The sequence below is a fragment of the Pimephales promelas genome, chromosome 10, assembly GCF_988280905.1.
Source record: "Pimephales promelas chromosome 10, fPimPro1.hap1.1, whole genome shotgun sequence".
NCBI lineage: Eukaryota > Metazoa > Chordata > Actinopteri > Cypriniformes > Leuciscidae > Pimephales > Pimephales promelas.
The window spans coordinates 28,644,352-28,670,725 of record NC_142778.1 but is presented as its reverse complement, the minus strand read 5'-3'; the positions used below and the strand labels follow the sequence as shown (position 1 = coordinate 28,670,725).

General features: G+C 38.9%; 1 protein-coding gene across 1 annotated transcript in view; it reads right to left on the bottom strand.

The window, feature by feature from the left end:
• Positions 1-13,348: 13,348 nt before the first annotated feature.
• peds1a (plasmanylethanolamine desaturase 1a) overlaps positions 13,349-26,374 on the bottom strand; it is a 31,848-nt gene continuing 18,822 nt past the window's right edge. Inside the window, exons 3-7 of the mRNA XM_039692833.2 lie at positions 25,968-26,087; positions 25,127-25,218; positions 20,312-20,456; positions 19,324-19,536; positions 13,349-14,852 (exon numbers count right to left, since the gene is read on the bottom strand). Coding sequence (XP_039548767.2) covers positions 14,731-14,852; positions 19,324-19,536; positions 20,312-20,456; positions 25,127-25,218; positions 25,968-26,087 — 692 coding nt within the window. The 3' untranslated portion in view covers positions 13,349-14,730. The remainder of the gene's footprint in view (positions 14,853-19,323; positions 19,537-20,311; positions 20,457-25,126; positions 25,219-25,967; positions 26,088-26,374) is intronic.

The following is a 26,374-nucleotide window of genomic DNA, read 5'->3' as shown; positions in this document are numbered from 1 at the left end:
TCATAGACTCAGGAAGTCAACCGCTCGTTTAAGGACAGAGGAGAGCGCGGCTGACAATAAAGGTGAAGTTTATGAAAAATAAGACTTTTAAAAAAAGAAAAACCACGAATACATGTTATATTGCGCCCCGTAAACACAATAATGCAAAGAAAAAAAAGCAGTCAACCCCCCCTTTAAAAATATAGTTGAACATGCACAGATATTAAATTACATGTGCATCATAAGAAAATTTCAAGAATTATCGTGTAGAAACAGGCTAAAACTCAAATGCAGTCACGTGTGTAAACACATGCTTATCGGATCCCGTCTGATGAATCATTTGGATGGGGGCAATGGCTGTTTTAGGGTTGAGTCAGCATGAGAATCTAACATCTCAAGCTCTATATTCCTGGTGGTAACAAATGTGGACAAGTACTAGTACTACTGTATGTAGATTGGATGGGTACTTCTGGTTATCAATCATAAAATCTTAAAAGTATCAATCAAATGTCTTTCAAAGATTGTCACCAAGCTCTCTTTTTCTCCATTCTATTACTTTCGTGATTCCCTGTGGGGGAAAAAACGAACCCTGCCATACATTTTCTTCATTTAGAATATCATTTTCACACTGAAATATATCAAATTACAGAAGTTAAATATGTTGTGAACACTTTTTCACTTTGCACTAACATAATTCAAAACAAGAGATTTTTGTTGTTATTTTATGTAGAATTTTTTGAAAAGAAGTCTCTTTACAAGTCAAGTCATTTATTTATATAGCGCTTTTCACAATACAGATTGTATCAAAGCAGCTTCACAGTGATAACATTAAAGTAGTACAACACAGATCAACAACATTGCAACATTGCTTTACCACTGCATTTATTTGATCAAACATGCAGTGAAACAGTCATATTGTGAAATAAATGTTTTCTATTTCTATTTTATTTTAAAATATAATTTTAAATATAATCTTGTGATGGCAAAGCTGAATTATATTGTCTTCAGTCCCATAATCCTTCAGAATTATTCTAATATGTTGATTTGCTCTTGTTTTCTAATATGAAAAATGTCCTCTTATTATCAGTTGAAAAAAATTTAACTGCTTAATATTTTTGTGCCAAAGATGATCAATAATAATAAATAACAATAATAGAGTTTGAATATAGCACAATAGTGCACAAAAAAACATCATTCTTTGTGTACAACACCATTCTTGTCTTCAATTTCAGTAAAGGAACATTGTGTGCATATGCATTCTGGAATGAGACTGTAGAGAAATGAATTGCTCAATTTGCATTTTGAGTGTGTTAAAAATGTACCTTATATGATTTTGAAGATAAAAAGCTGTCTGGTTCATTCATCCTAATGAATCTAAATGTATGCAAAGATACGAACGGACTTGACCATGTTAACATTGCACTGAGTGAGGTCTTCCTAAAGTGCACTCTTTACCCACATTTAAAGAGAGAGAGAGAGAGAGAGAGAGAGAGAGAGAGAGAGAGAGAGAGAGAGAGAGAAAGAGAGAGAGACTCACAAGCCAGCTATGTAGGATTGAAAAAAGGAAGAAAAGGAAAGTACATCAGTGAAAGGAGAGAACAGGATGAAGAAGAAAAAGACAGAGGTGAAGAAGAAGGACAGAGATGTGATGTCATGGTAACGGGAAAGTGTTGTTTAAAAGGCTGACAGGAATAACAGGCTGACCGTGAACATAAAGAGAAGACTGACTTGAGAGTAAATGGAATTGGTCCTCAGTTTTGAATGTCCTAAGGTCAAATAAGATTTTAATGGTTGAGTGCGAGGTATATTTTTCACCTTTAACGTAAACTGCACCTTGCGTCTCACACACAAAATTGTTGTATGGCTTCAGGAAATCTATGAACCCTACGTTTTGTCCATTTGGAGCATGGCAGTATATATCATCCCTTTCATTGTATGGAAAAGAGAACCACAGACATGTGGCAAAACATTTCCATTTGTGTTCCATCAAAAAAAAAAAGAGAGAGAAAGTTATTCTAGTGCGAAAAGGCAAGAAACAGTAAAAACCGAGTAAAAAACAAATATAGGCAATATCTGTCAGGACTCCACCGGCTTCACTTACTCCTCCCACTCATTCACAGTGCCCTGAGTTTTGATCACCATCATCTGCACCTCATCAATTCACCAATTGGCTGTATCCGAAATCTCCCACTACTCACTATATAGTGGACTATATAGTGAGCTCACCATTTTGTAGTGCTGTCCGAATATATAGTGATGATTATTATACCCTATATAGTCCACTCAATGTATCCCAGAATGCATTTTGAAAAGTAGTGTACAACCGATGGTCACTACCCCAAGCCCTACATACCATCATGCTTTGCGCTGATCGTAAAAAAGACGGACGGGTGACAGCAATGACGTAATCAACGGCGCCGAGAGACGATCGAATAGTGTCCGAAAGTGGTTTTTCTATTATGCTGGTGAGCTCACTATATAGTGCTCTACTCCCTACCCCCTACATAGGAGGTAGGGAGTAGTGGTTTGAGTGGAGATTTCGGACACAGCCATTGTCTGGTCTCGTCTCTACATGACACTACAGACTCACCACTCTACTTACCCGCTATCTACCTCAGTTCCATCCATCGATCACCTGCTAAGCTTCACACGGAAGTCCAGTCTCAGGTCATTAGTCTGTTCCTAGTGATTCTCCATCTGCATCTGTAAACAAAGACTCTGGTTATCCTTCTGCTAAGTTCCATCCTGAATATCGTCTGCTTGCATACTCACCATATCTCTGTCTAGATCTGCAACCTGTAAATAAACAATATTTCACTTACCACCTGTCTGACTCCTGTTCCATCCGTGACAATATCTTGATTGACCTTTGAGCATGAGGTGTGTCACATAACTACCATTAAACTACCATTTAAAAAAAAAGAAATGAATACTTTTATTCAGCAAGAATCCATTCAGTTGGTCAACAGTTATGTCACAATATTAAGTTTCACTGCATTTTTTAGCTATTAGCACACGTTACAGAGGAAGGTTCTAACAAATAACATAACATCCTATATGTCCGATAAAGCATAACACATGTCCAATAACTGCAACAAAAAAAAAAACCCACACACATTTGATTTCCACAGGATGGTTACTCAGAAAGTGTAACCAGCAAAATAGGAGCACACAATCGATCAACTTGATGGAAGAAAGAAAGACATCAACACTAAAACAATCCCCTAAACTCCATCCATGTCTTGGTTTCGGTTTTCTGTTTGTCTATTGGTTTCTCTTGCACCTAAATCGTAATTCAGACACTTCCTTCTCAATCTAGTTGATTCTTTTTTAATACACCACCACATCTCTCTCTCTTTCTTTCTGGTGGGAGAACAGAAACAGAATGGCCTCCTGCTAGTCGAACGAGGAGCAACTCAGTACAGCTGGAGAAAGGTCACTAATGACAGGCCTTCAGCACGGCTGTCAGAGTAGCCCACAGATATCTCACAGACACACACACACAACTACCTCCACCTGAAATGAGCCATGCAGAGAAAGGCATAATAAACTCAAATTATAGATAATGAAATGGATAAGCAGATGAACAGACATAAAGGACACATGAACAAAAGAAAAAAGGGCAAAAACAAAGATAAATGAATGGGTGGATGGATCAATGACAGAGAAGGAGATCTATCGTGAGGAAAGGAAGATCACATTAACCATTTTGTTTAATTATTGCCATCTAGTGGACAAAATAGAAATTAACCAAATAATCAGCTTAAAGATCCCATCTATTTGTCCCAACCACATTTTCCCCTCTATAGAGTGGTGCAGGTATGACGTCACTTTGTAGGCCAACCGGCAGTTAGCATCACCCTGGTTCCCTTGACAAAAACTCAATACGATTTTCCCATAGGATTTTGGATTAATACAAAAAACAAGCTCTGTGATCAACAAGTTTATGATACTTGCACGTTTTGTCCATCAAGATTTTCACAGATGAATAACTTTTATGAATTTTGAAGTCTAAATGCAGTTGCCATAAGTAAAAAGCTAAAAAATTTAAAAAATAGGCTATAAACAAACTTCCACTGATATATATATGTAGGGAAAATCGCAGTGGAAGACGATTTCGATATATCTAAATATGTTTAGTGAAAGGTAAAACTTCCGAAATCTCCGTGTAAATAATGCGTGATGTAGAAGCGCAAGAGATCACTTCCGGCGTAACGTTGGAGACGGTTCAGTTCGGTTCAGTTGGACATCTGATTCAGATCAGTTCGACATAGTTGATAACAAGAGCTAAAAACGATATAAATACTGTTCGTTTTCTCACACAAACCTCTCGTTTCGTGTCTTAGGCCATCAGTGTGTACTTACATTCACGAGTCATTAAATCATGTTTAATTTTGACTTCTCTGTGCATGCTCTTTGACGTGGACTCCCCATACCTGCATTAGATGACTGACAGACAACAATGGTTTGACCGAAAAATGTCAAAATTGAAAATACTGTGGACACAAAGACACCTACATTTTGGATGCCCTTGAGGTAAGATGAAACATATCAACAATTAATTTCAAAGTGAACTATCCCTTTAAAAAAAATCCCATTCAAAAAAACCCTTGGCTTCGGGACAATGGAACCGGAAGGGCTAAAATGCTAACTCGTTTTCTGCGTTTTGCCCTACAAAGTGATTTCATACCTCCTGCTCTATTGACACATATCCTATTGAAACAGAAAGTTTGGGTCAGACATATCACCATATCATTGAGCTCTTTTTTAAGTATAGCGAATGTGTCACCACCATGACACATGATTTTATAACATGTAAAAAAAAAAGGTTTGCATCAACATTACAGCAAATAGAATAAACTACTAGCCACAAAACTTTGATTTCATAGGCTCTATGAGTCTCCTTCTATGGCACTCGCATATCATCACATGTTGTGTATATCGCCTACCACACACATACACTCAATCACATTCACTTACTGTCACTAGTCCATGTAGCCTCAAGGCTCGTGTGGCTAGTGAAGCAACGGCTCAGCACTACATCATACAGTCCTCTGTCAGTGATATCACATCTCATCTAGCCTCCAGCCTCCTCCTCCGCATCACCAGACCAGCAGGCCCACATCCAGCCCGCTACAACTGTCCCAGCAGGTCTCCGAAAGAATCTGATGGGATCAGACACTCGAAGACATGTGGTCATAGTTTGAGATAAGGATAGGCCACAATGGTTGAGTACTTGGACAATGATTTGGTGTTTGAGCATACTGACCGTTCACTGGTTAAATCTTTCTCAGAAACGTTGTCTTTAAATGAATTCCCGTTAGTTGTTGCTGTCTTTCATGGTAAAACTTTTTAATTAAAAAATTACTTTATTTTTGAAAGCATGCAAATGTCTTGCGTAGATGTCAAGACTGCGCAGTCATGACTCTCCTGTTGGAACTCATTTATCAAAATGAACAAATCTTTTTTCGTGTCATTTTGTTAATTCAACTAACGAAATGAATGAACTGACTCTGGCAAAAGATTCGTTCATTTAGATGAACGAGTTCGCACAAGAGAGTTACGAATGCGCATCACAGAACAGAGCAAGGTGACCATTTGAGCTTATAAAACTTAAACTTTTTTTTTTTTTAATGAGGGATCGTTTTGCTTGATAAGGCCTTAATTCATCGTCTGGAATCGTTTAAAGCCCTTTGAACAGTTTGCAGTTTGTACTTGTACTGTCTTTTGAACCTTAAATCGTTTGGTTAACAGTAAAGTGCATTATATGGAGAAAAATCCTTTAATGTTTTCATCAAAAACCTTCATTTCTTTTTGACTGAAGAAAGAAAAACATGGACATCTTGGATGACATAGGGGTGAGTAAATTATCAGCAAAATTAAAAAAAAAAAAGTAAACTACACCTTTAAGTCCAATTAGTTGAAAGTATTGCACATTACTGGTCTGATGCTGCATCCTGAATTGTGTACTAAGGTTTTACATTTGAATTTACTTTGCAAACTTAAAAAAAGTAGGCTCTGTATAATATGAATATGTATAACGAAATGTGTACATTATTATGTACTACATTCGCATGTTGTTACGATGTATGTACCAGCGTCAGTTGCGTTGCTTTACTTCCATTCATAAATCCTCTCTCATCGCATCATAGGATAGTAAAGTGTCCATCAGATGCATTTAGAATCTCGCTGGATGTGGTTGGTCATTCAGGGACATTTCGGCCACTGTTTTTCAAAAACTATATGCAGACATACAGTGCTACTATTTTGCCGTGGTTTTTCGCATACTATGTATAGTAAGAAAGTATTTGATTCCGGACACAGGGTGTGAGTTCCTTGCCTCACATCTTAGTTTTTGTTCATTTACTTCATATGAGAATTTGAAAGTGTGAAGTGAAGTTCACATACACCCAGATAATTTGCTTGCTGCACTGCAACTCATAAGTAAAAGCCATTTTCTCACAATAAGTGGCCTTTGTATTTTTCTTCAATATAGCTAGCAAACTTCTTCCTGAATGTTTGTGGCCTATTCGCACATAATAATTCTTTTTGCACACTTTAAGAGGCAAAGTATCCTTCCCTTCCATCGTTAAGAATTTGCCACACGATCATCATGAAGGATCACTTTGGAGGTAATCAGGGAAGCAGAAAGAAAGCCAATTGCACGGAGATATGGCCCAGGAGAAAATAGAGAGATGCGAACGTGCAGCTAATTGGGACGTATGAGAGTGGAGAAATGAGGAAATATGAGGGAAGCAGAGAATTAGAAAGGGAGGGTATAAAGAAAGAGGAGAGCAGCAGGAGAAAGAGGAGGGACCTTGACGACCCAGGTGGAGGGCATCTGTGCGTTCTGGTGAGGAGAAGAGCACTGAGTGGAGAAGGTGATGAGATGAGGGAGGAATGACAGGAGGGATGTGTTGTCACCTCACTCAGGGCCCATCATCTGTCTTTCTACCCTCACTGAGCAACAGATTTTAACATGACACACACTCTCTCACACCTTTACACTGTGCCTATGACGCACTGTATTAGAAAATACATGTACTTGTGCTCTTCTCTTTATCAAACACACACTGTAAATCCCCATCAGGCCTTGGGAGGAGATGGAGACCATGTGCTCCTCAGAGTATACCAGAGATGATCATCTAAAACCCAGGCTGAATTAGAGCTGGTCCATCCCAGGCTGAGACCACACAGATAAGAGGAAGACCTCCAGGGCAAAAGCACTGTTTCAGAGTCACTATCAAACACTCAATCTTTCTGACATATCATCAATATTTTTGCCTCATATATGAATCATTAAATACACAGAATCAGAGATTAAGTAGTTTGTTATGACAAAGATATGGCCTAGGAGAAATGAGAATGTGCAAGAAAAAATTATATAAAATATATTATTTTATATAATATTATAAATATACAAAATTGAATATATATATTTATTTATTTATTTTACATTACTATATAATGTAATATATTACATTATAGTATTATATTATTTCTCTCATCTCTCTTAAGTGTGAAATGGACCTCCTTGACTTTCCAGTCTTTTGTCAATTTTCTGCACTCAGTCCAAACAACGCTGGGTTGTTTTAATCCAAATTTGGGTAAAATATGGACAAACCCTAATGTTGGGATAAAAATTGTAATTTCCAACTTCAAATTTAACTTTCAACTGCACATTTTTTAATAGCATTTTAACCCAACATTTGGTTTTGTCCATATTTGACCCAAATTTGGGTTGAAACAACCCAGTATTTTTTAGAGTGTGCATATGAGTATATATAGCGTAGATGACAAACTTTACAGACATGCTAAAGGCTACAAATTTTTGTCATTGAATGTAAATCAATTGAGTCCTACTGTACACATTTTTGAATGTGCTCATTTATCAAGATTTTTAATAAAAAAATAATTCTGTCGCCAATTCTTTCTGACGCAAAGTGTACAAACAGCTCCTCCCAGATGTCATTAGGAAAGCAATTAAACAGGAAATTTGATGGAAATGTTTAATGTCTGCAGGTAACTCTTGGCACAGCGATGGCGTTATTGGTTGTTGATTAATCCATTCCCTTGTCTCTCCATACACTGACCTTGTTGCGGAAATTACAGATCAATAGCACGAAGTGGTGCTGTACATAACTCAACCAGTCACCGAGCTAATAAACACCAGTACTAACCCCTGACCGGCAAATTAAAACCCAATCAGAGAGGCCCCAAGGGGCCCAGGAGAGAGTACAGCAAGGCCAGTGACTCACACAGACCTACAGCTTTGAACAGAGGACTTAATCAGCCACTGATTAGAGTGGCAATCAGAGCATAGGCTAATGTACAGCAGGGATGCTATAAGTGTAATTATACTTCCTGCAACGCTACTGAGGTGTATACTACAACTCACTGATATTTCTTGTAATCCCAGATTTGTTCTTCTGACTCAATTCACATGTCTTTTGAGGTTATGCTTTCGTTCTACAGTATAAGATGCTTGAAATGAACTCAAATGGCCGTTTTCTTCCATAAACTGGATATTTAGTGCAAAGTAGGTGATGCATATCAGAATGGAGCCTCGGACCTTTTTCCTCAGATGTTTCTCCTAAAATTCTTTATCGTATAATTGTTGGAGTATAGAAACAGCATGATAAAAATAATGTATTACAAAGATTGATAGCATGATAGCATAGTTCATAGTGAAATCTCTTGACTTTTGGTTGCTGGCTTTGTTCTCCTGAGAAATGTAAGCAAAGTTTGAGACATTGTGAACTTTCCTGAGACACTCATACTAGTTTTTTTTTTTTTTTTTTTAGGAAAATCATCTGAAAAGCAGGAACCTTAATTAAAGTGTCCATTTGCCATCTAGGATCTAAGATTTTAAAGATGTAATTTGTGATTTTCTTTAAGGAAACACAGATAAACAAACTTGTTCACCTATACTTTTAAGAACCTCTCATTGACTTCTGTTGTTCTTAAATTAAGTCAATTAGCCTACGTCACTGATCATTAGACATCTTATGGCATTTTTACACTTCAATTATTTGGCTTAATTTGATTAACCCTAAATACATTTTCAGTCAGTTTAATGCTGTTTTAGAATGTCTGTAAGGACATTTCCAGAAATCCTCACCCATACACAATCAATCACTTCTGTACAAGTGACTGAGAAGAAAGTCAAGATACAATTACACTTTCAACTGTATATCAAAAACAGATCTCACATCTTTCGTTAATTAACATCCTCACATCACATTAAAGGGATAGTTCACTTTGAAATTTATTTTTGATATGTTTTAGCTTACTTCAAGGGCATCCAAGATGTAGGCGTCTTTGTTTCCACAGCATTTTCAATTTTGACATTTTTTGGTCAAACCGTTGTTGTCTATCAGTCATACACTGGAGGTGAAGGGGATCCTCCCTCGGTTTACCTCAAAGAGCATGCACAGAGAAGTCAAAATTAAACATGATTTAATGACTCGTAAATGTAAGTACACACTGATGGCCTAAGACACGAAAAGCGGTTTGCGGTTTGTGTGAGAAAATGAACAGTATTTATATTGTTTTTACCTCTTGTTAACAGCCGTCAAACTGATCTGAATCAGATGTCCAACTGAATCGAACTGAAACGTCTCTCCAACGTTATTCCAGGAGTGATCTCTCGCGCATCTACGTCACGCATTGTTTACACAGAGATTTTGGAAGTTTTACCTCTCAATAAACATATTTAGATACGGGAAATCGCAATGGAAGACGATTTCGATATATCTAAATATGTTTAGTTAATTCTGGATGATAATTTATTTATACACTTATTTTTCATAAGTATGCAGTGTCATAACTACATCTCTGACGTTTCTAACAAACCAAACTGTTTGAAAATCTGTAGAAGACTGAGCAAGTTATGGTTATTTAAAAAGTACATGCACCATTAAAACACAATGTTAAGAGTGAGCGAGCTGCCTGTGACAAGATGGCCGCCAGGGGTAGACGTCGACCGCCATTGGTCAGCAGCGCGGACGAGACATCCAGCCTTTACCATCAAAGGCAGTACAAGAAATGCACACAGCGACCCCATTGATTTCAACGGAGAACATTGAAGCCTGTTAAAAGCTGATCGCCAGGCGTACTGCGCAAGCTCAAAATGAGCCTGTCACGTGAGCAAGCTGTATGTCTTCTAGTAGCTGTACCGAGTGAAATCTGAATAATTCCCTTCTGAATCTCACAGAGACGGAGAGAGTGAGTATTAGCTGTCCATGAGCTAGCTGCAGGATCAACTTTATTCATCTCTATGGGCTTCTCCCTTGACATTATCCGACTTTATGACTCCGATTGCCTGTGAGCTTCTCCTCCGGTCTACAAGGTGATTTCTGTACTGTGCGATGGAGAGTCGATTCGTTATGTCGAAATCGTTAGCCTATATTTTACAAAAACTGCTTCTACGGGGCCATAATGTAAGATACAAGGTAATGGAGTCTTTTATACATTGTCGTGTTTCTTTAGAAATAAATAATGGTCAAATGGAGTCTTTGGATGCCTCAGATGTAAAGATATTTGCTGTCAAAGAAATGCCAAAATGAATGGGAGTCAATGGGAGGCTAACACCAGGGGAAGTTCTGCTACAATGGCGGCTCCCGCGAGGCTTCAACTTCCGGCTGATGGATTACCCCCTTGTTTATTATGGATATCTATGGATTACCCCCTTGTCAGCTCCTCATGTGGAATAGGTGTCACAGAGGAGGTACAAGAGGGCCATCTAAAGGCCTGGAGGAGAATGACATGCACAAGTTTGCTGACTTCAGCAAGAACACTTAGTTCAAACAACAGCAGCTGTATACCAGTGAGTGCTGTGAACAGGGCTGTGGTGACAGTTGTGTGTGATTTGACAGGTTGACCGTCTCTAGTGGCCTGAATCAGCAGTTCATCTCTCTCTCTCTCTGTAACACTGCTGTCACTCTGCCTACAACCTTAACCAAATGCCAAAGGACAAACACAGTAGTGTCAAAATACTGTGCTCAAAAATGCATTCGTTGAATTCAGAACATGATTAAATGCTCTCAGTAATGTACAATGTTTTTCAGTTGTGTTTTGGTACCAATCACACTAGACTGATCTCAAAACAAATTAGGATCACTTTGTAGTTTTAATTTTCAGTAGCTAAAACATCTGTGACCGATTAGCACACGCTCCATTGAGCTGTGTTGACCAAAAGAGTGATGCGAATTCAAAACCAAGAGCATTCCTTAACCTTTTCAGTTCTCTCCGTACTCTTAGGTGAATAAAAAGGAGGGACATGTTTCTACCACTCTAATAGCAATACTGTGCGAATCAGATGTCTGTCCATCATTTGTCAGTATACCTTTACAGTAATTGAGCACCAGAGATCAGGCTCTGTCATTCTGGACCTTATTGGTAGCATAACTTTCAAACTATTACACACAGCCAGCCAACCAACCACAGAAAAGCTTTTATTATGTGTCCATCAGTAGACTGGTAGCTACATCAGATCAGTATATTATGTACTGTATGTCCTGACAGAAATAAAACCATCATTATCAGTGACTTTTTTTTTTGTTACTTATTCAGTTTTTTTGTGAGCCAGCATGAATGGCATTATGTGGACCTAAAGTGACTGATCCCCACTAATCTGGTATTTTTCCAGGTATCTTGAACTCCTTGTTCTAAATAATGAATCTAAATGATGAATCAATGCTCATTGGCAAGACCATCACTGCTGTATTAGATTTTTCAAAGTTTTTGAAAGTCTATTATGCGCAGAGATGCATCTATTTGACCAAAAACACAGTAAAACTGTAATTTTGTGAATATTGTTACAATTCAAGTGTCATGTGATCCCTCCCAACCTCCCAATATGCTGATTTGGTGCTCAAGAAATATTTCTTATTATCAGGAAACCCCGATAAAAGTTCCTTAAATAGAAAATTCAATAGATTAGCTTTTTTGTAAATCTTTTGAAGCATTAAAAATGACTTTACTGCACATGTTAATTTAATGCATCCTTAATTAATAAAAGTATTGATATCTTCCTTACTAACTTTTGAACGGTAGTGCAAATATGTGAATAAAGTTGAACTGACTCATGAGAGATACTACCAGGAACAGGCCTGCAGGTTACTGAATTATTGAAAGCATGCTTTCAATAGTTTCTTAAATTTAGTGACTTTCTGTGTTAAAATTATGGGTAATTTGATATTGCAATCAGGGTTTCTTGTTTTGTAGTTATATAACCTCCACTACGTTCAAAGACTCGAGGGCCCTAATTGCCCTTTCCTATTTTCTATAGCACCACATGTATTGCTAATGTCAAGACCATAAAAGGAGAAAGTGAGAAGCATTTGGTACCTTACCCAGTGTCAGCACCAGAAAGGCCCGAATCCTGCTGGAGTCCCCGACAACAGGTCATTCCTCATGCAGATCCAGAGCAGCAAACAGGAAGCTGACTGGACAAACACTGCAGAACTGTGATAAAGACTGTGATTAAGAATTCATAAAATAATTCTGAACTGTTCCATATCACTTTTGTGCCATCAGCAGCAAATAGAAAAAAAAACAAAACAAAATATTTTTGGAAACACGTACCGCTTCTTCCATTATTCGGGCCAAACAAGCAATCCTGCCTCGAACTCTCGTCATTTGTAGAGAGCGTTCATGATTTAAAAAAAAAATAAAATAAAAATAAAAAATAAAATCTATCTATGATTTAGACTGCATCGGTGGATTATGTGAACAATAATTATAGCCTACTGTTTTAATAAATCTAGTCAAAACCATAAGTATATAAAATAACGCTCTTACTGCGATTACCATGATTTCTGATGGTAATGTTCATACTGATCTTGGTTTACCATGATGGCATGGTTAGATAAAACACTCCAAGGTATTGGCATGGCATCAGTATAAAACCCATGGTAGTACCATGATAATGTTTGTTCGTGCAGTTTGCTGGACTGCGTGAAAATGGAGTATTGTTTTAGCTGTGTGGACGTTGTTCAGCCGCCAGAGGGAGCGCTTAGATCACTTACTGACCTCCCAGTCTTCAAATACATAAACGGTTAATTCCAACCTATTTCTGTTTTGTCACAAATTAAACAATTAAAGTGGAAATTTCATTGAATGAATCCCCAGAATCACTCGTAAACATTTTTCTACTTGACTAGAACAGACCGTTAAGACGCTTGTGACTCATTGTTAAATCACCGCAAAGTACCCTGCAGATTTCTGGTGCAATTATCTTTGCAAAGCTCGGTAATTGTTTTAGTCTCATTTTAACAAAGAGAACTAAATCATTGCTTCTAACTTTTATATTTAATGAGCAACATTTTAAAATCACTCAAGTTAACAAATAAGAAAAACAACAATGCATAATCAAATGTTATTTATTCGATATTTAAATTATACAGATAATAAAAACACTGTTTTAAGGCAGACTAGCAGCAGGCATGAGCTGCAAGATGGAAAGTAAGAACAAACCAGCTGAATGTTCTTCAGCATGATGAAAAAAAGCAAAAAGCCAGAAAATGAAACCCAAAATTGTGGAACTGATGCTCTATGATATGAGACAATCCAAATCGATCACTCAATAAAAATCACTCTCTCCATTTGCCAGTTCAGCGCAAATGACATAAATTCATAAATTCTCTAAACTCTGTTTTTTTTTGCAGATCATGATGAAAATCTCCAAGTGTGCATGTGTAAATGTGAGTGTGAGAGAGAACATGGGAGTGTATTTGGCTGTTTTCCACATAAGTTTAGCATGAGAAAGTATCACTGATCAAAAGTGCAAACATCATTCATAAGAAAAAAACATTGGTAACTTTAAAATTTAAATTGACCTTTTACCAGTACAACCATTGCTAAACTGTTGTACTACAGGATACAGCAGGAGGACATCACTAGCTAGACTACTACTCCAAATATCAATAACGTCACGCTAACACACCAGAGACGCAATCAATGTTCATCACCGCTAAGCCCTAGTAAGCTGATTAAAAATAAGTGTAATGGGTTTGTACTTAAGGCCAACACGAGCTTAGTAAGACATTCAGGGAAAACATTCAGTTGGGTCAACTGAACACTGACCACGCTGGTTGGCCAACAAAACCCTTTCCCTGCGTTTTAAGAAATGCATCCTCGGTGAGTCCTTTGGTCCAAACTAAGGGAGGGTTTTAACGACTCGTGAATCTGGAAAAAGTGTTAGCGACTGCGATTAATCTTCTTGCTGTTTCCGAAATCAAATCCACATTTAATTGCTTCTCTCACTCCAAGGCATGCACTGCTATGAAAACAATGCCGGGGAAAATAACAACATGGTTTCGGTCCTCTGGAGAGCCCAACCTCCAGAAAACATACATTTTACTCACCGAAACGAGAAAGCAGTGGTGCCTTTCGCAAATGGAGATGAAGCAAAGGACTGTGAGAGAAACAGTGTCTCTAGTCATTATCACAACAGTCTGAACCCATCGTTTTGAACTTTATCTTGTCTTTCTACTATTTCTTTGTGTGTGGAAATCAACAAAACAGAGGAGCGAGCCAGTAGAGGACGAGCAGGTGATGGCTTGTGTGTAGCAGACCTCAGTGACGGGAAAAGGCCCCTTCAGAAAGAGTGATCTGTGGTTCTTTGCTGTGGAGAAAAAGGTTTAGGAGGGACAGTTTTTGGGGAACAGAGGCAAGGCCAATATTCGGTTCCTGCTCCTCAACAGGGGAAGAGACGCATGAGGGAGGGGTACAGTCCTGTTATCCTGGTCACCCGGTTTTCTTGGCCCAGGCCAGGTCGTCGCTGCGTGGCTTCTGACCCGTCAATCTCTCGATCAACCACTCTGTTTTCCGCCAAAAACCCACTCTGTCCAGCGGGTAGTTCAACCACCCTGAAGGAGAGAATGAGAGAGAAAGAGAAGCAGGGGTGTCAGGGCAGACACCAATGTTTATAAAGGTACAATGGCAGGGGCTCACTTAGTTCCGTAGGTGAGATAAAACACTACCAAAAGGGATAGAAAGCACTTTTTGTATATCACAGTATTTCACAATCTGCTCAGTTATTTTCACGCACAACCATTTCTAGGGTTTACAAAGAATGGTGTGAAAAGGGAAAAACATCCAGTATGTGGCAGTCCTGTGGGCGAAAATGCTTTGTTGATGCTAGAGGTCAGAGGAGAATGGGCCGACTGATTCAAGCTGATAGAAGAGCAACTTTGACTGAAATAACCACTCGTTACAACCGAGGTATGCAGCAACGCATTTGTGAAGCCACAACACGAACAACCTTGAGGCGGATGGGCTACAACAACAGAAGACCCCACCGGGTACCACTCATCTCCACTACAAATAGGAAAAAGAGGCTACAATTTGAAAGAGCTCAACAAAATTGGAAAGTTGAAGACTGGAATAATGTTGCCTGGTCTGATGAGTCTCAATTTCTGTTGAGACATTCAGATGGTAGAGTCAGAATTTGGCGTAAACAGAATGAGAACATGGATTCATCATGCCTTGTTACCACTGTGCAGGCTGGTGGTGGTGGTGTAATGGTGTGGGGATGTTTTCTTTGCACACTTTAGGCCCCTTAGCGCCAATTGGGCACCTTTAAATGCCACGGCCTACCTGAGCATTGTTTCTGACCATGTCCATCCCTTTATGGCCACCATGTACCCATCCTCTGATGGTATAGTTCCAGCAGGATAATGCACCATGCAACAAAGCTCAGATCATTTCAAATTGGTTTCTTGAACATGACAATGAGTTTAATGTACTAAAATGACCCCCACAGTCACCAGATCTCAACCCAATAGACCATCTTTGGGATGTGGTGGAAAAGGAGCTTCGTGCCCTGGATGTGCATCCCACAAATCTCCATCAACAGCAAGATGCTATCCTATCATTATCTAATTATTATTATTATATTATTATTTAGATTTAGACTTAGATTTCTATTTCAAATGAGTGCAGCAGTTAACATTCTATTCATCAAGAATCCTGGTTTCCACAAAAAAAAATAAAACAAACAAATAAATAAAAAATTAAGCACCATGAAGTTAACAGTGATTCGAAATGTCAGCATATAAAAATGATTTCTATAGAATCATGTCATACTGAAGATACTGAAGAGTAAAATGACTGCTGAAAATTCAGCTTCACAAATCACAGGAACAAATTGCATTTGAAAATATACTACAATAGTAAACACTTGATAATTATGATATATAATATAATGTATATCAAATCAAATATAATATATATCAAATGCTATAAACATCAATGCTTAATTTTAAATGGAATACTTTGAAATGGAAGTGAAACTGAAGAAAAAAGGGTGAAGCACACAGGCTGTGATGTGTAAAACCAACCAGAGAAAATTCATTCCTTTCGCTGAATGACACACTTCTTTGAAAACTCACCAGCAAGAGAAAAGAGAAATTCAAGAGAGAGAGAACAGTGAGGGCAAGAAAAGCAAAAAGGAGAGAGCAAGGACAAAAGAGCAAGACAGGAAGAAAGAGGGGAAGGCACAGAGAAAGACATCAAGAAGCAGCGAGACAGAAGCTCCTGGATGGCGATTCTCTGGGGATGGACAGAAGATCAGGCGCTAGCAGTAGAGTAATGTACACACTTACTGCTATAAATATGTAGCAGCACCCCACCCCCAGCCAGCCCGCCTCAATTCAACCACACACACGCTGCTGTTGTGCTCACAGACATGCATTCCATTGGGTGACAAGAAAACTATTTCAATAATACACGCACAAAACATTTAGACGTTTAACACACAAAATGTGCACGACTAAGTTCAAAGTAGTGATACATCTATATATATATATATATATATATATATACAGTCGTGCCATGTTCCTAGTCACCCTGGTGCGCTAAAAAAGGTAAATATTAATGGGAATATACGTCATAGATATTTATTCATAAAAAATCTATGGGTATGAATAATTGTGAATATTAATGGGAATATACTTCATAGATATTTTATTCATAAAAAAATCTAGGGGTATGAATAATTGTGGCCAACATGTTTTGGAGAAAAACATTTATTTTATAATGTGATTTCCCCCCCACTTTCAATTCTTTTACTTAAACGAAAGTTTAGGATTTTGCCAATTTTTTGAATGAAAGATCAAAAGGATAAATAATGCGAGTTTATTTTTTACTGCCATTTTTTAATCATATTTACCAGGGGTATGATTAATTCTGGGCACAACTGTATGTATATATATATATGAGCCAGGCCAATTAATAAGGCATTTGGCCATTTTAAGATTATTGGTTAACAATAATTCAATGGATAGTAAATTTATTTATTTAAATGTAGAAAATGTAATAATGAAAATGCTTCTGAAAATTAATGAAAATGAAGTTTGTGTTCATGTTATTTGCATCAGTGAATTGTATTAGATACCAGAATTTTATCAGGCATTGTCCACCCTGCCTTCTAGATATATTGGTATTGGTCGGTCAACCATTAAACTTCACACACTACTGATAAAAACTAGATTACGAAGACAGAAACAACTTTAATTTATTAATCAAGACTTTTTGCCTCTATCGTGAAAAAAAAAAAAGTGACCATGATACTACTATACCATGTTTATAGGGTATTAGTACGGCTTGATAGTATAATGTAAAAATATCATCCTATGTATGTGCTACAGTATTAAAAGGATGATTGTTTTCTGTTAGAGGAACACCTTTACAATCAACTACAATAAAAAAATATATCTATAAATCAAGCCGTTTTCACACAGCAATATAGAAGGCTTTATTAATGAAATAAATTTCTATGTACGGATCTATATAGAGACCAACAAGGAGAGTTCTGGTGCCTAAACTAAGTACAGTTGAGCATCTATTTACTATACCCAATGTGTCCTATGCATGTCATGTCATATGGAATCATATGGATCGAGTGGTTTCTTTATAAATAATTTTTAAAAACATCAGTTTTGGTAGAATCAGTTAAAGATGTCATTACTTCGATCTTGAATATTAAGCTAAGCCTTAAACTTGGAATGACAACAGAATTTGCATAACAGAAACTATCACTTTAATGGCCAAAACAACATTAGAATGATCCGGTTAATCACAATTTTGTGCCCTATGTGCAAATACAATGGTATTCTTTGAAGTACAAAGGTGCATGAATACTGTAATCATTCAGAACCAATTGAAAGTACCATAGTACCATTACCATGGTTCCGCCACAGTACTTTATTCAGCAGTCCCCGATTATGACATCACATGGCCATCCATTGCCCTTGTATCTTTGTATACATGTTCCTCGTTCACAGATCCGTGTGTACGTGTGCTTGTACCCTCTCTCTACAGTGACCCCTTTGGTGCAGGAGGAGAGCAGAACAGCTCATCATGTTTGTTTGATTTTTCTTCTTTGTCAAAACCACCCCCCCTTTGCGTAAGCCTATTTGTTAGCACTGACAGCAGGTTAGCATTAAATATACATGGAGGTTGTCAGCCACTGGCACACACAAAGGCAGGCCCCAGCCCCCGGGGACTCGGGCAGGGAGGGTGGAGGAGCAGGGCTCACACAGAGAGAGACTCCCAAGTGTGCGCGTATGTGTATGTGCTTGCGAGAGAAAGAGAGAGAGACCCTTTCCTCTCCCTTCATCAGCGTCTCCCAGTGGGATCAGGGAGCAGCAGTGGAAAGGAAAGAAGGAGGGTCAAAAGGACCGGTCTGTGCTCTGGAGCATGCGTGCACACACACATCTGTCGTCCACTGGGGCACAGGGTGACGCACAAGCATCCGTGCTCCCCTCTCTCCCAGAGACGAAAGTCGCATACTGAGTGCTCGAGCTATCATGGGAGTTTAATGCCTTCATACACACACACATATCTGACTTAAAAAAGTTATTTTCACCCGCTCTTTACAGCTACTGGCGATGCATGCCACGCTCCGTGGAAGAATCCTTGCCAGATACTGTAGGTTACCATGATCAGCTACATAAAAGACTCTCAGAGGAACTGAACCTTACCTGGGTGAATCTGATCCAGTATGTATTACTGTTGTAAAGATGCCTACGGGACTAAATGATAGTCCACCCAAAAAGGAAAATTCTGTCGTTGTTTTCTCACCCTCATGTTGTTTCAAACCTCTGTGACATTGAAGAATGCTTCCACTGTTTTTGACCAAATAATGAAAGACAAAGCTGTTTTGGACCCCATTGAATTTCATTGTATAGATTTAAAAAAGTGATGGTGCTCTACTTAAGAATGTCATGAAATGAGGGTAAGTAAATGAAGACAGAACTCTTGTTTTGGTTGAACTATCCCTTTAAGACAGCACCAACGCAAAGCTTCCACCTCAACAAGCCAAGCATGAGTGCGTACCTGTAGTGATGCAGTAGTACGTCTCATGTGGCGACACATGATGGATCCGGTGGTGCTTCCGTGGCAGCACTAGGTGGCAGTCCTGCAGTAGTGTGACCCAGCGTGGCAGGCCGAAGTAGGAGTGGGACCACTTGTGGATCTGATTAGTCATGGTTACAAAGACTGCCAACGCAAAAACAAAACATTCCCAGGGGTAGGACTCTGCAAGGGCATCTGAGAAAGAGAGATAGCGTAAGGGGGAGGTGGAGGGAGAGATAGAGTAAGAATGGCTAAAGGTGAATAGAGAGAGATAAAATTATATGCAAATCACTACAAAATGCCTTAAAGTGACATGCCCTAAACTTTTGAATTAAGTACTAGCCTTTTAGTGTGTGAAACAACGATAAAATTGATCTTTCAGCTTTCTCAGCTCTATTGAGGAGATCATCAGCAACACAATGTTCGTGGAAAAGAAACCATTTTATATAATAGGAATTCTTTCATCATTTGCAAAAACCAAAATGAAGGGAAACCACGAATGACAATGGGATGAATGCTGTCAAGCTCCAAAAACGAAAGGACCATTAAGGAGGTCCATATGACGTGAGCAATTTTCCAAGTCTGTGAGCAACAAAATGTAATTTATATTCCATTTAATAGCATGGAAAATAAATCCCTCTCGCTAAACTTTTTCCTGAAGAAAAGAAAGTCAAATAGGTTTGGAATAACATGAGCAGTAGTAAAGGATGACAATTTTTGTTTTTTAGGTGTTCCTGTAAACCATGCAGAGCAAAAATGCGACTGAGAACATTTCACCCTTTTCAAACCATATTCTCATTCGTCGATTTCCCGATTTTTAGGTGTTTTAAGATGAATGTGGGACACAATGACGGCTCCAGGGCAAGGAGCCGCGCTCGGGTCACACCCATTGGTTTTAAAATAGTCACGCTGACTCACTCTCACAGCACACTGAAAAAGTGAGTGGATGTGTGTGTGTGTGTGTGTGTACCTGGTGGGTAAGAGAGGAATTTATATGCCATGTGAGCCAGAGGCAGGATGGTGATCATGCAGTTGTCTCCATTAGTCTCTATGAAGTCATGCCGTGTGATAGCCGTCGGATCAATGTGGTGTTCCCGGAACGGGCGAATAAAAGCCTGAATGGGGAGAGAGAGGTAAAGAGAGAGAAGGGAGTACAAGGAAGGGAGGTTAAGGTTCAATTGAAAAATGGGAAGGGATGTCTAGGACTGTGATTTAGATCCATTACCCTGTGGTAATGAATGGGTACGTCTACGATAAAGACAGTGCAGGGTCAAACTAGAAGCTACTGTTGTATTATAGACTACAGAGACACTGAACAACTAAGAACACTGGATGTGCGTTTTAGGGTGGGAAACGAAAAGAGGAGTTTAAACTAAAAGATTCAGTGTCGAAACCAGATACATCTTCTGCTTCAAGTTTCCCCACTGATAATGAGCCATAAGCCCACAGAAAAAAGTGTGCAGAGCTCTTCAGAAACATCATTCACAAAGTTCTACACATTTGACACCCTTGCATGTTTTTTTTTTATTTAAAATTTTTAATTTTCTAATTTAATACTAAACTTCAACTACAACAACTAACTGCTTGATAAGTTAAGTTGACTAGTTTATCTAGATTTATTTCATTAATATCTTAATGTTTTATATCTAATTAGCATGCTGTACTTTAGCTGTTGAAAAGTTTGCATTATAAAAATCTTCAGGAAAACTTGTCTTTAAATGTAGTCCCATTAAAGCTCCGCTGTTGAGCCAAATGCATTTTGAGAATTTTGCCAGAAGAGTTGCAATCTTAAGATGGCATGTCAAGTAAAACATAATTCAACCTTTTTAAAATCAAGTGCAATCTGTTCCATTTCATTAAACTCATCTAACAAAAGAATGTGCCTTGTGCAAAGTCTTAGAAAACATGTCCGAACAGGGGAACCCAATCAAGCCTCAATAGTAGGGCTGTCAAACGATTAATCGCATCCAAAATAAAAGTTTGTGTTTACATAATATATGTGGGTGCACTGTGTATATATATATATATATATACACACACACACACATGCTTGTATATATTTAAGAAATATTTTCATGTATATACTGTATATAGATTTTTAGACAATTTATACTATATATAAATATACATATTTTATATATAAAAAATATTCTTTTCTTAAATATGCATGCATGTGTATTTATATATACAAAATAACACAGTGCACCCACATATATTATGCAAACACAAACTTTTATTTTGGATGCGATTAATCGTGATTAATCGTTTGACAGCTCTACTCAATATTAATTATACAGTACTTCTAGTTACTAATTAGTCCACTAGTTCAGGAAAACCATCGACTAGTCAATTTTGAAAATATGCACTTTTGCACATCAGTACTAATAAAAGTGTAGAACGGCTTTTACCGTGTTTACATCCATTCCACAGATTTTCCACAAAAATCAGCATTGAAAATGCAGAGAGGCAGATTTCACCCGAGTCTGGTCAAAAGACAGGGTTGGGTGGGGTTAGATGTTGACTGATATACGCAAATTGGCGCGTTGGCGGTTCTATGGCCTAAATGAAAGATGGCGCATGCGGCACGAGCTCCACGTTACGGAGCGGAGAGATAACCTGGCATTAAACAGCACTTCCCCACGGCTCAGATCCAGCATCATGAAAAACCATAACCCAGCAGCACCTGTCACTCACGCCCAGGAGCGCTGCTTTGAGACGGGCGCCCGTCTGTGACCGCACGGGTGCTGCAAAATGAAAGCGAGTAAGAGAAAGAATCGTATAAGCACAAAGGAAAATACAAGAATGAAGGTAAATTATTTTCCACATAAAAAGGAGGAATCGTTTGGAGCCACATTACCATAGCGTTTCAGAAACAGAGCACGGGGGGAAAAATGTCATTATCGCGTGTTTGTGGGCTGAACTCAATCACACCTATATCTGAGAGGACGTGGCGACACTCTGCTGGAGCGGAGAAAACTATCTGTTGATATTTCGACAATTATGTTCCCTCCTGTTCTCCTCGTTTCCTTTCAGTCTCTCTGTGCGCGAGATTAAAAGAGCGCTAAGCCCCAGACAGCACACAGTGTGCACGCCGACTCACCGGCAAACCTGTGCCTCGCCACCGCTAATCCCACACCGTTTAACGGCCTGCCTCGCCTCACTCGCCTTCCGCCTAATCACGACTCACATCTTCGGATTGCCCTAGCAACCCAGCTGAAGACCGGAGCCCGTCCTCCCCCACCCTTAACCTAGAGCACACATGAGAGATCCATTTCATTTCTCTCGCCTTTTTTCCTCCTCCCTACGCTCTTTGCTCTTAAGTGCCTGTTTAATCATGGTCATTAATGATTCTCCCTCAAGTTGGCGATTCTTGTTTGAACATGTGGACAAAAAGCCATATATATCGGTCTGCTAAGTGCTGCCTTTAATCTGCTGGTTAAGGGTCTTAAAGCGCTGCGTTCTGGATGTCTGTAAATTCCCTCGCTTTTTTTGAAGTTCGATCACTCCCAGGTGGCGAATCCTAATTATCCTCGACAGCAGAAGGATCGGCGGTGGCTGCGGAGCCCAGTGGAAACCCCTTCACGGTGGGGAGGTGTGGACGAGCCGTTTTACAGCACAGACGGACAATGATGAAAGCGAGAGAACGCGGGGCCCTCTGCCGTATCCGGATGGGCCGTTCAGATGAACCTGATCTCGGCCTCAAAGTCTTGGCCATGTAGGACAACTCAGGGCCTCACTGACCAGCATGTAAACACAGCCCTCTTTATAGAAGCAGGGCACTAGGCATGGGCAGTATAGAGTCATGATGGACAATTTTACAGATTCTTCAATTAACAGTAAATATTTAATGGTACATGGTAATTTCCGCTATTTTTACATTTAGATTACCATTACCATCATTATCACCCACTACTCACTTATTAATCTTTAAAAACATTAATGCCTGGTTCAGATTACACAATTTTTTTGGTCTGTTACGATAGTCACTGTGTCAGACTACGCGATTTTGAGTTCAAAAATCTTGTCATGTCGTGGACAAGACACGTCAGACTACACAGACTTGCTTCCTGACCAGTCATCGGGAAGTTAAATACCAGACATCAGGAAGCATGCCGTCTCGGATCCGGATGATCCATCGCGGATCACGTGTTTGAGAAGGCGAAACTAGTAGCGAGTGACTTCCGGAAGCGAACGTGAACAAACAATGGATGAAGCGGTGAGTGTTGTATTGGTTGTCCTATGTTCAGAAAAAAGTGAAAAAAAAGAAAGAAAACCCGACAATGGACACGTTCCTGGATTGCTCGAAGAGGACAGTATGGGCGGTCAATCCTCCAAAGAGAACTTGAGGTAAAATATTGTTTTCTTTTATATTTTTACTTTTAGTTTTAACGTTAGCACAATCGTCTCTTTTTCGTTTCGCCATTTTTGAAAGTTGTGTACGGAAAAGCTTCTGTGCTCCTATTGGTCAACCTCATACATGTGACGGAACCGTCGTGGACGACCGTTAAAAAAATTAAACATGCTAGTCTTTTTGTCGTGATGTTGTGAAGCATAGCAGGTTGTAGGTTGTCGCCCACTATTACACACTATACGAGATGATACGATCGAATTTTGCGTCCAGACGCCAGTTGTCGTTTACGAATCCCCACGACACCCTACGTTAAACGGATCGTGCCAAAATCGGGCTAAAATCATGTAATCTGAATTAGGCATAAGATAATTTAATAAAAATGTTAAAAGTAATCTTTAGCAAATCTCAATGTGAATATACATTTTTAACACAATACATTATAATGCTGTAATGCTTAAACTACCTTGTAAACTTGATTTTAGTGTTTTATTTTTTATTTAAAGGCAATAATAAAGAAAGTTAATATTCTATAGTAGACTATTTGTAAAGTTTAAAGCATCATTCCACCCAGACCTAGAGGACACCATCTCTATGCAGCAAACATCAGCCAGAGAAAAATAGAAGAAAAAAAAAAATTGGTGTTGCTCAAAGGACAGGCCTCTAACTGTGAACATTTCATGGTCACACTCTTTGTCAGGTGGATTCTGATCATCGCTAAACCTGTACACTTGTCATTTTCTTTTCGCGGTAATCAAATTTAACACTGCATATTTTCAGGAAGTAGCCTAATAATTGGCACATGGGACCAGATTTAGCTTAGGTTAGCCATTTTTCCACTGCCAGTCTACTGCCCCCTTCCACATAATAGCACAATGACCCCTGTCAGCACAAAAACACATAAATGCTCCCAGATTCGTGGCCCCTACTTGTCCGACACAGAAAGCAAGTGTCGGCTGCTTTTTAATTGGACAGTGAGGGGGTGACCTTTTCTCTGATTGGGCAAGGAGAGTGCGACCGTACCATGCATTAATGCAACCCTCCTGAGTATCTCCAGCACCCTTTGGGGTTGAGAGTGGGTGGGGTTAAGATGTGGTGCTCCAGGAAAGCAGGAAGGGTTGAAATCCCCAGGGTGGAGATGGCATTTCACACTCGCCGTTTTTGAGCCTGGTAAACCACAACAGGCCAATAGAGCAAAAGCTGATATGAAAATTAAACAGGGTAATTTGTTAAAATCAAACAAGATACTACGCTTAGAGACCACACTGTGCATATGAGTGTGTGGGCAATGCATGTGTGCCAGAAACATGGTGCCATTGTACCTAAATGTGACAACATACCTACAGCCAATCATATTCATTTGGCAGGGCAATATAGGGATAGTTATGCCATACATACATTGGAAGTTCTGATCTATGCATAGGCCTTGGTTCTTACCTTCCCAATTATTGGGATGTCCACTGAGCCCCATGTATCAGCTGCCCAATGTACCATTCCAGACGCAAAGTCTGCCGTCACAACACCAGTCACTTTGAGTGAAAGAAAGAAATAAAGAAAGGGATTGATTTTAGTGAGTAAGTCAAGTCAAGTCAAATATATTTACATAGCGCTTTTCACAATACAGATCAAAGCTGCTTCACAATATCAATCAAGACAACATCACAGTGTTTGTTTATTCATGAAAAAAGAAAATCAAGATTGGTAGAGCCAATGGTATGATGGGTCATTTATTTTGAATATCCCCAACTGAGCAAGCAAAAGCCAACAGTGGCAAGGAACCAAAAAACTCCATCAAGTGACCCGATGGTGTCCTAAAACTCCATCAGATGAACCAATGGAGAAAAAAAAAAACCTTGGGAGAACCCAGGCTCAGTCGGGGGAAAGTTCTCCTTTGGCGTTTATGAACTAGAGGCCAAATTTACAGTAACTGTAAGATAAAAAATGTATATGAATGCCAGGCTAAATAAATGCGTCTTTAGTCTAGTTTTAAACTGGGAGAGTGAGTCTGAGCAACGAACAATATCAGGAAGGCTATTCCAGAGCTTCGGAGCTAAATGTGAAAATGCTCTCCCTCCTTTGGTGGATCTGGATATCCTAGGAATGACCAGAAGCCTCGAATTTAGTGCTCTTAAAGAGCGCGATAAAGTACTGAAATAAAGTACTGAAATAAAGGCGACCAAAACATGCAAAACAGCATCCATTACAACCAATGGGTTTCTCTACAGATATTGACAGCAGAACTTTATCAGAAAACAGGATGTAAGAGTGCAAGACTTACCGATGCCAAAGATGATTTTGTAGATGTGCACCGTGGAGAAGTTGAGGAGGAGGAAGGAGAGGTTTACAATGAAGAGCGAGAGGCACAGAATCACACAGATCCACTCCTGCAGCCGCTTTCCTACAGGGTAACAAACAAAAGTACGTTTTTTTTTATTAGTAAAAGAAAAAAGAATCAAAATAAAGAGACAAAATATGGTTATGGATAAATCGAGTTTCATTTCATTTCAACAACATAACTAGGAATTTGGAGTCTGATAATAATTTGTCTTTCATTTTATTTATTGGCTTAGATATGTTTGCCTAATTTACTTATTGGACTAGTAGTAGTCAAAAGATTTATAAAAAAAAAAGTAAAAAAAAAAAGGGGAGTATAAGATACAACAGAAATGTAAAAAGAACCTTCTG